This window comes from Lonchura striata, chromosome Z (genome assembly GCF_050655825.1).
Source record: "Lonchura striata isolate lonStrDom1 chromosome Z, ASM5065582v1, whole genome shotgun sequence".
In the NCBI taxonomy this organism is placed as follows: domain Eukaryota; kingdom Metazoa; phylum Chordata; class Aves; order Passeriformes; family Estrildidae; genus Lonchura; species Lonchura striata.
The window spans coordinates 6,444,673-6,458,724 of NC_140740.1; the positions used below are offsets into that span (position 1 = coordinate 6,444,673).

Sequence of the window (14,052 nt, forward strand, 5' to 3'; positions counted from 1 at the left end):
TTTCAGGCAGCTGTGGTGTTTCATTCCTGAGGTGCTTTTTTTCATAGGTGTAACATGTGCTGTGCCTAGGGACACTTAAAGGCATTATGTAAAAATGTAAGATCATTACCACTGCAGAATCAATACATCTCATACCATTTGCTTAGTAGTCTGGCAGTTGCTGAGTACTTAGTTTGCATGATGCAGGGAACAAAATTCTGTGGGTAAAATAATCAAAACTGTCATTTGTATGTAGGTGGATAAAACCAATCAGCAAAGTAATTTATATAAATGCTGCAGAAAGCCATTGGCCTCTCCTGTATCCCCACATTGCTCTCTGGTGTCAGCTGCTCCACCAGCATTTTCTCCCTTCACTCAAGCTGCTGCTCTTCCAGCTCTTGTTATTTGCTCCTGGATTTTGAGAAGATGCCAATAACCTTAGTTAGCAGAGGTTTGAGTATAGTCATGAAATGTGGTTTGCTGACAACACAGAGAAAACAACTTTGCTTTATCTACTAGGCCTTAAGTTGATTAGCATGGATTTCTAGCCGAGGGCCTCGCAAGTACAGTTTGTCAGGCAGAAATGGAGAAGAAAAATAATCGGATTAAACTGTACATAAATTGTGAAGGCTTTCTGTGTAATGGAAATACAGCTGTACTAAGTGTGATTGCTGCTGCCAGTGGGGCTCAAGCACAGTTCCTGCAAGCTGTGTGAACAGGGTATTTCTCTCCCTAATCAGTGTGCCAGCCAGATCAGGCTGCATGCTTAGCCCTCCTTACCCTGAAGTCTTGTTTCTGCAAGTCAGTTGAAGGTCTGTCTAGCACATGGAGAAAGCTTACTGCAACCTGTTAAGCCACAGAAAATACCAGAAATCCCTAATTGCTGTTATGGATAAATGAGCTGTCGGATATCACAGTGATATTTAGTCCATCACAAATCCACAAAAGAATTCTAAAAATGATCAAAGTCCTTTCTCCTCTGCAAGTGCATCCTCTTCACCTGCCAAGGAAGTAGGACCAGAATACATAATTTAAGGCATTGGTCCCAGTAGCTGTGTTTGCTGAAGGGTGGAGGTGGGAGGAAAGGTGAAACAAGTGCCTGTCATGCTCCAGGGTCCAGAGCAGTATCTAAATGCCAGCATTCAGGAGTGTTTCAGGACTGGTTACAATTGGTCCATACGTCCAGCAATTGGTCCTCCCTATTGTTTCTCCAGGCAGTAGACACTGGTTCAGGGGAAAACAGCTGCAGAAATCCACTGGTTTTTGAGTCTGTTTATCAGAGAGTGTGATGTCAATCAGCAGGCCCTGCTTCCTGTCCCCTCCTTATCCCATCCTTACAGACACTAAAGCTCTGGGTGCTCCCCCCTCTGCTACTTCCCCATTCTGTCCTTCTGCTGCTGTTAAATTGTCAGGTTCTTCTCAGTTAACTGAAACAGAGTGAAACCCAAATAAAACATCAGGGCGTAGTTGGAGTTTGGGTTTTGGTGTAGTTTGGAAGCATTTATTTGCTCATAGTCTGCAAATGGCCATACAGCAGAACAATCTCATCCACAGAGCCAGGCTGGCTTCTCTCTGCAGATGTGGCTATTTTTGTAAATCTGGAATCCAGTAGCGTTGTTGTGAAACCTATGTTGTTAGTGCCCATCAGCAGAAATTCAAGACAGAAGCAGTTGGGTCATAACATATTAGTTCTAGAAAAACTCAGGATTTTCTGTAGTAGTGCTCAGCATTAAAACCCCTGTTACCAGCTTTTTTAAGAATTCACTTGTCTTTTACATGGTCACTATGCTAACTGGGATAAATGTAAATTATCTTAAAGTCCTATGCAGTTAAAGCTACATCTGTTATACCAATTTCTGGTGTTGCAGGCTAAGCTTACTAATTCAGATATATCATATTCCAGCCAAATGTAAACACTTTCTGCCAGAGTCTTTAACAGTTTTGGTTTTCCCGCTCTCTTTTCTTAATGGAATGATGGAGTGATTCAATGGGCACAACGTCTCTTCTTTCTTGCGTCTGACACATCCATAAACAGGCTTCTTGGCAGGAAGTATCTTACTCTTGAGAGGGTAGGAATGTGTTCTCAGCAGCCTTATGGTCTGGTGTTGACACCTTAATGATTGTGCCAGAGGCCAGTTTTATAAGACAAGATTTGGTTGAATACCCCAAAATCAGACACGTGGTGCAGTCCTGAGGAAAGACCTTAAATGAGTTCTCTTCCTTACTGGTTTGATCTCTTCTGCTGGGGCAGGGAGCACTGTGCGTGACCTGTATGAGTTTGTAACTCAGTAGACACATACCAGGTTATGCATTAATGCAGGTAAATGCATTACAAGTGGCAGGAGGGAGGCAGTAAGAATTCCATTCTGCTTTAGAAGGCTGATGATAATGATGATAGAGCTGATATTTTCTTCTACTAAGTTCTTTCATTCTGTGAAAAATGGCCAAGCTGGCAAGACTGAAGCTTCTTCCTCTTCCTAGGCCTTGCTACAAATGTTTTGATGGTTGAGGTCCTCCTGTGGTCTGTGCTTGTATTTCCAGCTGCTGATAGGTTTTCTGTCTGTGTAGGGTTGCATTTTATCCATACATTTAGAGAATAATTTATAAATCCTTAAAATGCTTGGCCAGGAAGGATCTAGCAGCACTAGGCAAGACCATGGCAGGCAAAACGCTTTGTAACTAGACTGACTGTTCAGACCTCAGCTGCATCATCATTTGGCACAAAATTGTTATCCTTGATGGCTGTGCAGGATTACATGAACCATCAGTCTAGACACGTTTCAGTATCTCCCTCACAAAAGAGTGACTTTCCATCTGGCAACACTGCAAAGGAACTTTGTATTTACCATGCCTGCTGACTTCTAAACTAAGATATAATGTAGTGAGTGATGATACTAATTGTGAAGTCACTTCGGAGAGAGGAAATGAGCAATTATCAGTAGGACTGGCAAAGAGCTCTTGTCTGTTAACAAAAGGTACATTTTGCACAGAACTGTGGTCCCACCTCTTTGGAGTGGAAGCTGCAGGTATTTCTAGTAGGACATAAAAAACACATGCTATTGCCATAACTTCCTGGTGTCTATTGAGACAATGTTTGTTGCACTCTTATGTCCTAATCCCTGTCTGAAGACCCCAACTGTGTTTCATGACAAACTTCTCCTCAGAGAGCAAACATTTCAATAGAAAACTTGGCCAAGGCGTGGCAGTGACTACTTCCTGACACAAGGTCAGTGAGAGAGAAATCAAGCCACCTTCCTTTATTTTAAATTTCCATAAACTCCGTGTGATGGCACTGTAAGCTTGCATATTTTCAAGGGCTGACCTTAGTTTCATGATAGTAGCAGTCAGTAAATTTCATCATTGAAATTCAGGTCTATGCTGAGCACAGTAAGGCTGTCTCAGAAATGGAAATAGAAATGCCTAAAACACATCATATCCATTCATTTTTAAAATTACTCTTTAGACTTTTCTTTGACCAAGGTACAGGACAAACATGCAGTGGGTAAAAGTAGGGGGAGAGACAAAGGTTTTTGTTCTGGACCTACTGATGCATCTTCAGCTGCTTTCTGTCAGTGTTTGCTTATTTCTATTCTTCAATTACCACATCAATTAAATTGAGGAGATAAGAAGCTCTGAGGCATTTGAAAGCCAGACATTAGAATGGCTTGCAGTCATCCACGAGGCAGGTATCCTGCTGTGGTTTCCCCTTGTCTTCCAGGGGGGTTTCAGAAGGCATGGCCTGTCTCTGGAAATCCCTCTGGAGAGTCCCACTAAGAGAAACCTTCTCACAAGAAGAGAAATGACTCATGGTGATAGCAGGGACAGATTCCTTAGAAGCACTTGAGTAACTATTTTTACCATATGCCTCACAGACAACCATAATTTGTCTTTTTTGCTATTTTTGACATAGAGTAAGTCGTTCTTACCACCGTGTGGTTATCTGAACTGCTGAGCTGCTGTGCACTTCGATAGAATCATCACAGGGAGCTCCAAATAGCTCCAGGTCTGGAGAGCTTCCAGGCTGGGCTGGCAAAGCTGGGTGGGAGGTTTGAGCAGTGAGTGCAGCAGGCATGGTGCTGCCTCCCTCCAGGGCTGTTCTTCCTTTTTGCTGCCAGTATGTTGCTTCAGGACCACACCTGGCCTGTGTGGTGCAACACATGTCTGTGGTACTGTGTTACCATTTTTGAGATCTGTTCTGAGCATCTTGGCAATCAGCAAAAAAAAAAAGCAGTACGGTATTTTTCACCAGCAAAGTGGATTTTGAAACACCCTCTGTCACCTCTGCGATCGGGAAAGGCCTCCTGTGCACAGGGAGCTGGCAAGCTCGGGTGGTGCTTCAGCAGGTGAGCCAGGGAGACATGGCATTTGAAGAGGGTGGCTCTCTTGGATTTGTGTACTGTTGCTTTATTGCCTTTTTAAAACATTTATTATATTCTGGTTGTTTCCCTTAGCTGGCCAAGCCAGACCAGTGAGGCAAGCGTGCATTTTGCATTCGAATTTGCCTGGGGATTCTGCATGTCAGCCTGATTTACGAAGTTAGTTTAGATGAAGAGAATGAAGAGAGAATTAGCTGACAAAGAGTTAGAGTTAGTTGATGAAGAGAGAATTTATCTGTATTCCTTTTAAATGTCCAGCTGTTATCTCCTGAGAGGAGTCAGATGCCTAGGAAAGCAATCATGCGTCACCCTGTTCAACTGGAAAAGTCAGAGGGGAGTGAGGGGTGGTGCCAGGCTCCCTACAACGGGAGGATATCAGGGAAGGAGTAGGAGTGGAGTGTGGAATGGGAGATGTGTGCCTTCTCTTCAAAGCAGAGGTCTTGCAGAATAGCTATGGACTGTGCAGGAAGTGCCTTTCCTCCCCCTCCCCCCGTGTTTTGGGGCTGCTCTTCCAGCATGAATAGCTCTGCCAGGAATTCTGTCCCCTTGGGCTGGCTGCTGCTGGTGCTGCTGCGTCAGGGCTTTGTGCCTGCAGAGCTCAGGGGCAGGTGCTGGGCTGAACCGGGTCATCCCACTCCTCAAGGGGAGCCAGGATTTGAAGGGATCTGCCCACAGCAGATCTCTTTTGATGAGTAAGAAGATGTGCCCTAGGGATTGCAAGAGTTCTCTGCCTGGCTGTGGGAAAGTTTCTCACCTCTTGTTTGGAGAAACCTCACTGTTCCTCTTTTGCTTCAGAATTGGCAAGAGCTGTGGTGCTCTTGACCCCAGGGCAGAGGGGTGGTAGCTGTTGCTTTCAAAAGAAGGGGAGTTAGCTGGGTGCACTCCAAGCCAGGGGCAGAAAAATCAACTTTTGGCAGGCCAGAGAAGAGCAGCTTCTTGTTTGCAGCGCTGGGGAATTTTCAGTGAAATCAGCAAGGAGCAGGAAAATCTGGGAAGACTTCTAGCACATGAAACCTGGACATACCTGGGAAAGCCTGGTCAGGAGGGAAAATATAAGGTGCTCATGACCTTGTTTACATTACAGTGTGCCAAACATGGTGTCAATGCGTGGAGGCCAAATTGACAGAAACAGTTTCCTTTAAGGCCCTGACAGAATTCCCTATTGTCTAAAGCGGTAGCATTGAAACCAGAGAACACCAGTTAGCCCTTTCCTATTCAGCCATCCTGAAACAAAAAGCCCTTGAAAACCACTATGGAACTGTCCACTGAGTGTTTTGATTGTGAAAATACAAAACAAAAGCCTTTATTACCAGCATATTAGTAATTTCACTGAAAATAGTGTTTTTAGCAGATGTTGTAGGCTGTAGGCCGAGAATACACTCATTCTGAGCTTTTCCCTGGAAAGGGAGCAGTCAGGGATTTCCCCAGCTGACTTCTCAGCAGCAGAAAACCCTTGTGCTGGAAGTGAGCCATGCCCTCAGATCATAAGCTCATTCCCTCTTCTGGGAATACTTGTTCATTTTCTCTGTGCACATGAAGTGTAGTGGCTGTGTTTTCTGCAGTCCAGCTTGCAGTATGCACTTGGAGGAGAAATTGTTGGGATAAGGAGCTCTGTGGACTTCTGCAGTCCAATAGAGTGTGAGTCAGGGGCTCACAGAATTTGTATTCTCTGAAAAACACTTACTTCTTCCCCCTTCCCATCAAAATACACAGATAAGTGCTTTCTTGGGATACACAGAGGTCCATATTACACCCCTGGAGCACAATAGCAGTGTGAGTTTGGTGTGTCTGCTTCCATGGCAGTTTGGCCCTTGGACTCTGGAAGACTGTCTGGCAGCAGCAGGCTATACCTACATCAGTAGGCTGTTCCATATATCTGTCACATCAAATGCAGTCTCATCCCTGGTTTGCAGCTTTGATGTGTTCTCATGGTAGAGTCGTGGTTCATATGCAATATTGAAAATCTTGTGACATATTAAGCCCTGTAGTGCCTGATTTTTCACATCCTGCAGTCAGGAAAGTGCTGTGGTGCTGGAAATCCCCTTAGGACAACACCTCAGGATTCAGGATAACTCTTACTCACTTAACTGTGCGATCAGTTTTGAAGAGAAACAAGTGCGGACACTTCTTTCTGACCAAACTGCCTGGTCAGTGATAGAACCTGAGGGACTCAGGGGGAGTAACACTTGTGAGGCACGGGGTTCTTGCCAGCCTGTGACATACAGCTCTGAGATCTCTCATCTTCTGCTCAAACAGAAGATGCAGCACCCTGGAGTAAACTTTACATGTTTTAGTGTGTAATAGTCATTAACCCAGTGCATCTTCATTTCCCAGAGTAAACCAAGGTGTTTGCTCTGCCTTTTCTGTTGCTGCTGTGTGTGGCTCCTCAAGTGTGACTTGTTCTGTGAAATGTGTCTTGAAGTAAAGATACTCAGGCAGTTTTAAAATTGTAAAAGGGTGTAAAAGTAGATCCTAATGTGTTGGTTTTTTTCAGATTTTTGAGACATTTCAGCACATGCAATCAAACCACCAATTACTTTCCATGAGATTAAGGCTGAGTAGGTATTTCACTGACTTGAAGACATTGTGAAAAGCCAAAAGAAATATATGTATTTTACTGGTGCTAGTGTAAATTTGAGCCATCTATAGATTTGAAGTATTACCCATTGTTTCCTGGTTCAGAAGGTTCAGAACTGGCATCTAAAAGTTGTTTAAGTAGCTTGAACAGGTTGCTTACCACTCTGCTGGCTCTGTGGCTTTGACAAGCAGCAAGACAAGGATGTTTTAGACCAAATGTAAAAAAATACTGTTTGATGTTTAGCTGAACAGGGCTGGTTGGAAGGTGTGAGTGGTGAGTGAAAAAAGGCGGTATCATTGTTTTATCAGGTAACAGTCACCATAGCAACCAAACTTTACTATGCAGGAAAAGGTCCTCAAAGTGTTTCCACTGTATTTCTTTACCACACAGCTTTTATTACAACAGCTGTGTGTGAAGCAGTTTAGCTGCAGTGAACTGTGGCTTACAGGGCTCTTGCATGTGGCACTGTGTGCAGCGTTTCCACAGCGATACGTTTTCTTGGACATGATGTTAAATAAACCTCACATGATTTTGAGATTTCTCTGCCCATCTAAACACTGTGCATGTTTATTCTACTGGACTTGCTGTTCACACTAGGTTGTTACGCTGGAAATGGTGCTACTGAGCCTTCCCCAGAGCCTCTGGATGTAGCAACCATTGGAACAGAGAAGCACAAATTTACTGTGTTACAGTCACTTTTTACTCGGTTCTGTCACATCAGTAGTGCAGTGCCACGAATGCTTTAGGGTCTGGCCCGTGCCACATCTGATCTTTATTTATTTGTACTCTGGCTCTTTTTCTTCCTGTTTTCTTTGCAGAAAACAGATTTTGGCTGTAGACTGTGCTGAGCTTTTCTGACTGCTGAGATAGAATATAAAAATTAAAATTTACATTTGGGATAGATAGCACTGAACTTCTAACTGCAAGAGAGAAGGATTGCATTACTTGAAAGCAGAGGGTGTGTTCCTTCAATGAATGGACGTACAAAGAATACTGATGATTCTTCTTCAACAAGGGCCCTCTTATGTCCTTTTTAATTTGGCTGGTAACCCAGCGCTGGATTCTGTTGGGATAGACTGCTAACTTGGAATATTTCCCCAGCTGACTTTGTGAAAGCCCTTCTGTTGCTGCTGGAGCTGGGTGCTGTCCCTCTCTCCAGTGATAAAAGGCTGCCATATCCAGGTCTTCCTGGGAACTGCAGGCTGCTGACCTAGGATTCCAGGAGGATCCCTATGGTCTCTGCTTTCACAAACTTCAGTATATTCATTCCCATTGGGCTTATATGGGAACTAGCAGTTGTCTCGTTTTTGAGGTGAAAACAAGTGTACTCATGTAGCAGCACTGCAACAAAGCAGGGGAGAGTGGTTCTAGGCAACGAAGCACAGACTCCATGTAAACACACAAAGTTCCCACATGGCAGATTTTATGCTGCAAAATCTGTGTCCCAGTTGAGCCCAGCTCTGTATAATTCTTAAAACTGTTTTTTTTCTTTTTAGTTTTTTTTCTTTTTTCCCCCTTCCAAATCTTACGATTTTTCTCTGGGCTATCTGTGCAGAGCTTGGGTCACAGAGAAGAGCTCCTGGAACAGTCCCATGTGTGTGTAGGAGTGGGCTGAGCAGGCATCAGCCATCAGCTCTGGAGCAGGGAGTTCCCCAGGAAGAAGCACCTGCTTCATGCCATGTGATTACCTGGGAAAAGCTTTTTTAAATCCAGCTTAATCCCCTGGCTGTAATGCTTGCTCCTGCCCAGAACTTCTATCTTGTTGACTTTTTCTTCTCCTCATAGAGAGACTTGTAATGTGAAAATGTTATAAGATACCTTATTTCCATTTTGTCACATTTCATGTAATTAGCTTTTGGTTCAGAGTTGGTAACTATATTAGCTATTTATATCTTATTTCTTAGTGTGATTTAATGCATACAGCACCATGATATACCAGAGAAGTTAGTTCACTCTTTTGTCTGTTCTTTCTCTGACCCTGAATTCTAAAATGGTGAATGTTATAAATACCAACCTTTGGAAAAGTTTAATGTAAGAACAACCTCTTGTATTATCCTAGTAATAGTAAGGAAAATATTTGCAGCATGTCAGTTCAGCACAGGACAATTGTTTACACAGTTCCAAGCTGAAGTACTGTTTCTGTTTTGAAAATAGTTATCTACCTCCTTTTCTTCTGATCCAGGGAGAAGAAACTGAAAGCAAGAGTGCAGGAGTTAGTGAGTGCTTTGGAGAGACTCACAAAGAGCAGCGAAATCAGACATCAGCAGTCTGCAGAATTTGTGAATGACCTTAAAAGGGCAAACAGGTAAAGGATCTATCTGCAGATGAGTGCACTGTTGGTTTATTTTCACTGTGTTCTTGCAAAACACTAATATTCCACTTACCTTAATGAGAAGTTTTGGGATCTTCATGTTCCATCCACGTGTCAACTCCAGGGTTGCAGTTAGAGAAAGGGGAGGTTTAAACCTCCCATGTAGGCCGCTGACAACTACATAGTAAAGAACAGAAAGCAGGGAAATAGGTTAATCTTAAAAGTTCCGTTGCTCATTAGGGCATTTTTCTTGTACTGTATTTGGATATGGTGGACTGCAGCTGCCCTCTGACTCACAATGTGATTTTCCTTAAATTGCATTTAAAAGCCTTTTTGGTGAGAAGCATCACCCATGTCAAGCTTTCCAACCCAGTCAAGGTGGAGGCACAGAAGCTACTCAGCAGCTAGCAAGTTAGCACAAGATGCCATCCTCTGAATGTAAATCTTACTTCTTAAAAATGAAAAAGGCAAAATCAGTCCTTGATTTCTATGCAGATTCTGGCCATGCAATGTTTTTTTTTAATCACATCTGATGCTGCGGTGTCTTGACTCATAGAAGTGGTATGAGAGGTCATCAACAGCAAACTCCATCTGCCTCTTTGAACCTTGTTTAGTTTTCTTTACCAGTTTACTGGAAAAGGTGTGTGCTTCCCCCAGGAAAGACACTGACATTAATAATGATCTGGGTTTGGATCAGAAAGGTTTGTATCTAATCCATTTTAAAGCACTGGTAAATTTTGGGACGGGGATCAGTTCCCAGCCTTTGAAGTTCCCTGAAGACGGGACTTTGGCATAGATTTTTTGCAGCACTTAGTCTGAAACAAGCTTGTTAGAATTACCTTGTATACCTTGTGTTTTTAACAGCAACTTGGTAGCAGCTTATGAAAAAGCAAAGAAAAAGCATCAAAATAAGCTGAAGAAACTGGAATCACAAATGATGGCCATGGTGGAGAGACATGAAACCCAAGTAAGAATGCTCAAACAAAGAATAGCTTTACTGGAAGAAGAGAACTCCAGACCACACACCAATGAAACTTCACTTTAAGTGCATCTCTTTAAAGGATGCTTAGTGCCATTACAACTTTCTTTCTTTTGGAGGTTGACTTTTAGGTAGCTTCAAATGTTAAAAGCTCTGATTGTCAATGCTGACAAACTTAAAAGCTCCTTCTCTGGGATCCCAGAGAGGTATCATGGGGATAATAAAAGTGTTAACCTTAAGGACTGTTTCATAATGTAAAATGGCAGTGCCTGAATTATCATGCTAATTGTGTACATTGTCTGTGTTGTTATCTCTGTATTCATACAGCTTCTCTTCCATTTTATCAATGGCCCATGCGTGACAGTGTCACACAGCAGAATAATTCATGTTAAGAGGTTTTCATTTGGGTAGTTTGGGGATCATGGGGAAGTTTTCCCAGTCCCTGAGCTCTCTCTGACACAAGTCCATACTGTACCCTCATGACTCGCTGCTGTGGATTCACCACCAACAGGCAGCTGCAGAGTGGGTGTGACAACCTGGCTGGCTTTTTCTTTGTGCCCTGCTTGCAGTTCTGCTGTTCACAGTGCAGGTCCGGTAGGAAGACTGGGAAAAAAAACAAGAAAGTATTGTTGCATCTCTGAGAATTATAATAAGAGTGTAATTCTTACAGTGCATAAGAGGGCCAAAGGCTGTGGGTTTCACCGTGCCACACAGACAGTCTGTGCCAAGGGTGGGTAAGAAATTACAGAAGACCTCCTGGTATTTATATTGCATGGTGTTTGCAACTACTTTGTAGAAAAAAATTGTTTTTTCTTGTGATATACACTATATCCAAGGTTTTCTTTAAGAAGCTGGGCCATTTTTGTCACATGTGTTGTGCTTAATACAGCTTACTGTGATCAAGAGGTGGAATGTCGTCTTTTTATACATTTTTTTTGACCAAAAAAGGGTACTTAAGTAATGTACCTGTTTAATATTGAATTCATAGGCACAAAATTATAGATGTGTAGATGGATATCCAGCCACAAACAGAATGTGAATGGTGAAGTCTTACAGCTTTCTTAGGTTAGTTTCTGTTACTGCTAACAATCACTTGTTTAAATCACGTATTACTGTATTATCAAACTGACTGAAGTGCAAATTTTGTTTTGTTAGGTTAATGAATAGTAAGCAAATCATGGGGATCAGGTTGATTTCTGTAGGGGTCAAAATACAGGAGTCTGCCATAGCACCTGTTATATTCAGAATTCACTTCTTTTTTTTTTTTTCTTTTCTTTTTTTTGGCAGAGTACGTTAAAAAGCTTCACGTGTGTTTTAAAAAGCCAAGCTGTAGTCCCTTCACTGTGTTAGCCTGCTGCTGTGTTATGCCTCTGCTTTGCATTTTCCAGGCTGATTTTCAGTGAATCTGATTTCAGGAGATGTTTATTGGTTTTGCTTTACATGCTGAGTTGCACCTCAAGTTTTTTACTAGTATATTTAGAATCATGATAACTTTTCCATTTATTCCTCCCATTACTAGTACTAATGAAATATTTTAGAGGACTCTTTTTGCCTGCTGTTGGGTTAGGTCAGACAGCATAGTTGTGGGAATCTGTGTTCAGAATATGGCATTATTGTTAAGTCTTGGTTACATCTGGAAGCGTAGCTGTTGGTTTTCCATCTCTTACCACTGTAGCTGCTGTTGTCTTCTGTCCTGAAGAGTAGTAGAGTTGTTCCTATGTCCCTGGATACGAGTACATCATCCACAAAGCTGGCATCCCATGTGGTTGATTGCAACAGCAAATTAAAACAATGCTGATTTCAAAATTTTTAGGTAGTGATGTTCTGGTTTTGATCAACCCTATTTCTCAGAATAATTGCACTTCCTAATTTATAATATCACAAGAAATTACTGCAAATGAGTCTCTTGAGGGAGAAGGCACATTGATTTCTTCTGTCTCTGTGGTTTTGCTTAGCAGCTCTCTAAGGTGTTTCCCCTTTTGGCCCAATTTTCTCACACTCAGGAGCATTGGGGTTTGCCATCAGCAGCTGAGCACTCTCATTTTGAAGAATCACAAAGGAAAGAATTGACCATGTGCTGTGGCAAAAATGCAGTTACACTCTTGTCTTTCAGCATCTGAAAAACCCATGTGACTTGAGGTCACCTCAGAATGTCTGTGTGAAATACCTTTCACTGGAGAGGACAGAAACCATACTGCACTGAGCTGCCTCTTAGGCTCATTTTTTCTCCTATTTCGATTAATGGAATTACAGAATGCGTTGGGTTGGAAATGACACTAAAAAATCACCTTGTTACAATCCCTTTCTGGGGGCAGGGACATGCTCCACTGGACCATGTTGCTCCAAGCCCCATCCAACCTGGCCTTAAGACATTCCAGAGATGGGGCAGCTACAACTCCTCTGGGCAGCCTGGACCAGTGGAAGACGTTGCTTCTGCACCCTCAGCACAGAAGAGTTTCTTCAATAAAAAAATTCAGATACTCTTACAAAGAGGTTTTTTCCAGACCTGACAATATGCTGATTATTTCTCTACATTTAGCACAAATCTTCCGTGCCAACTGTGCTCTAGAAGTGCATTAGAATAAATTATAAATCATCAGTAAATGTAAACCACTCCCATTTTTTCCCCTGTAAGGGTTGTAGATGAAAAAGCAGCACTGGTACCATCCAGCATTGGCAGTAGCTGTAGCTTGCCAGACCAGCAGTTGATTTCTTTGCCTCAGCAAGCAGCTACTGCATCATTTGTTGGCATAGCAGAACGATCAACTGGGAAGTGGTCACAGGTTTAATGTTACTGTGAAAACTGTTCATTAGTGATAATCAGCTTCAGCTCCAGTGTACCCCATTAAAACAGCACCAACTCTCACAAAAATGCCTTGAAAACCTCAAACTCCTTTTATGCAACTCTGAAGTACCAGCACACCAGAAATACTTGAGCGTGCAGGGCACCGTGAGTTACAGCAACTTAACTCTCTTAACGCTTGTTGCAGAAATAATAAATTTGCAAAGCAAGAAAAAGAGGTGATTCTTGTCAACCTAAGTCCATTCATGAATTAATGACTGGACTTTTTTTGAAACTTTGTATTTCACAGTGCTCAGAAAAAATTCATTTTTTTTCTATGATGTACAAGTCTTCACCAACTTGAATGTACTGTTAGCTTTTGCAAAACACATGTGACTAAGTTTGCATTCATGTCGTGCTTTACTAGTTTAATTAGTTTTCTCCTCCTGCATACTGCACCATGCATTGTAACTTTAGAAACTTTTCACCTTGCTGAATTAGCTTTAAATGTGTTGCTACTTTTAGTTTCCAAGCTGTAAAATAGCTGTTTTGTGTTCATTTGATATAGAATTGTAAAAACTGCATTTATTTATACAGAGGCATTTATAGTACTTATATTACAAATGTTCTTATATTCTGAATAAATTTCTAATGCTGTTTCTTTGCCTTGGGAGTTGTTTCACCATGGCTTGTCACCTTACTGTTGAATGGGACTGCGTAAAGACACCTTGGCACAAAGATACCTCATCTCCATGCTGTGTTACTGAGGGAGATGGTTTGACATTATCAGCGAAGTTCACTTAACAGAGCCATGAAAAGTTGTTAAGAACTCAGATCTGGCCATAGGTTTTAGCTGTGCTCAAGAACCCCAGAACCCTCTACATCTTCAATGAACACGTTATAGAAAAGGAAGGGTGCATGTGAAACTGTTACCACGTGTCCAGTTCTTTTAATAACAAGTTATATGGACCAAACCATAAAGAAAACATAATACTCAGTATTACATAAATATTCTAAAAGCACTGATTGAAGTTCAGACACTTCCTT

The 14,052-nt window shown here is 42.1% G+C and overlaps 1 protein-coding gene across 7 annotated transcripts in view; it reads left to right on the plus strand.

Annotated features, from left to right (window-relative positions):
* Positions 1-13,671, plus strand: part of MCC (MCC regulator of Wnt signaling pathway) — a 181,717-nt gene extending 168,046 nt beyond the window's left edge. For all 7 annotated transcript variants that reach the window (XM_085568156.1, XM_085568157.1, XM_021524798.3 and 4 more), the window contains 2 exons: positions 9,116-9,238; positions 10,109-13,671. In XM_085568156.1, coding sequence (XP_085424282.1) covers positions 9,116-9,238; positions 10,109-10,289 — 304 coding nt within the window. In that variant the 3' untranslated portion in view covers positions 10,290-13,671. The remainder of the gene's footprint in view (positions 1-9,115; positions 9,239-10,108) is intronic.
* Positions 13,672-14,052: the final 381 nt, after the last annotated feature.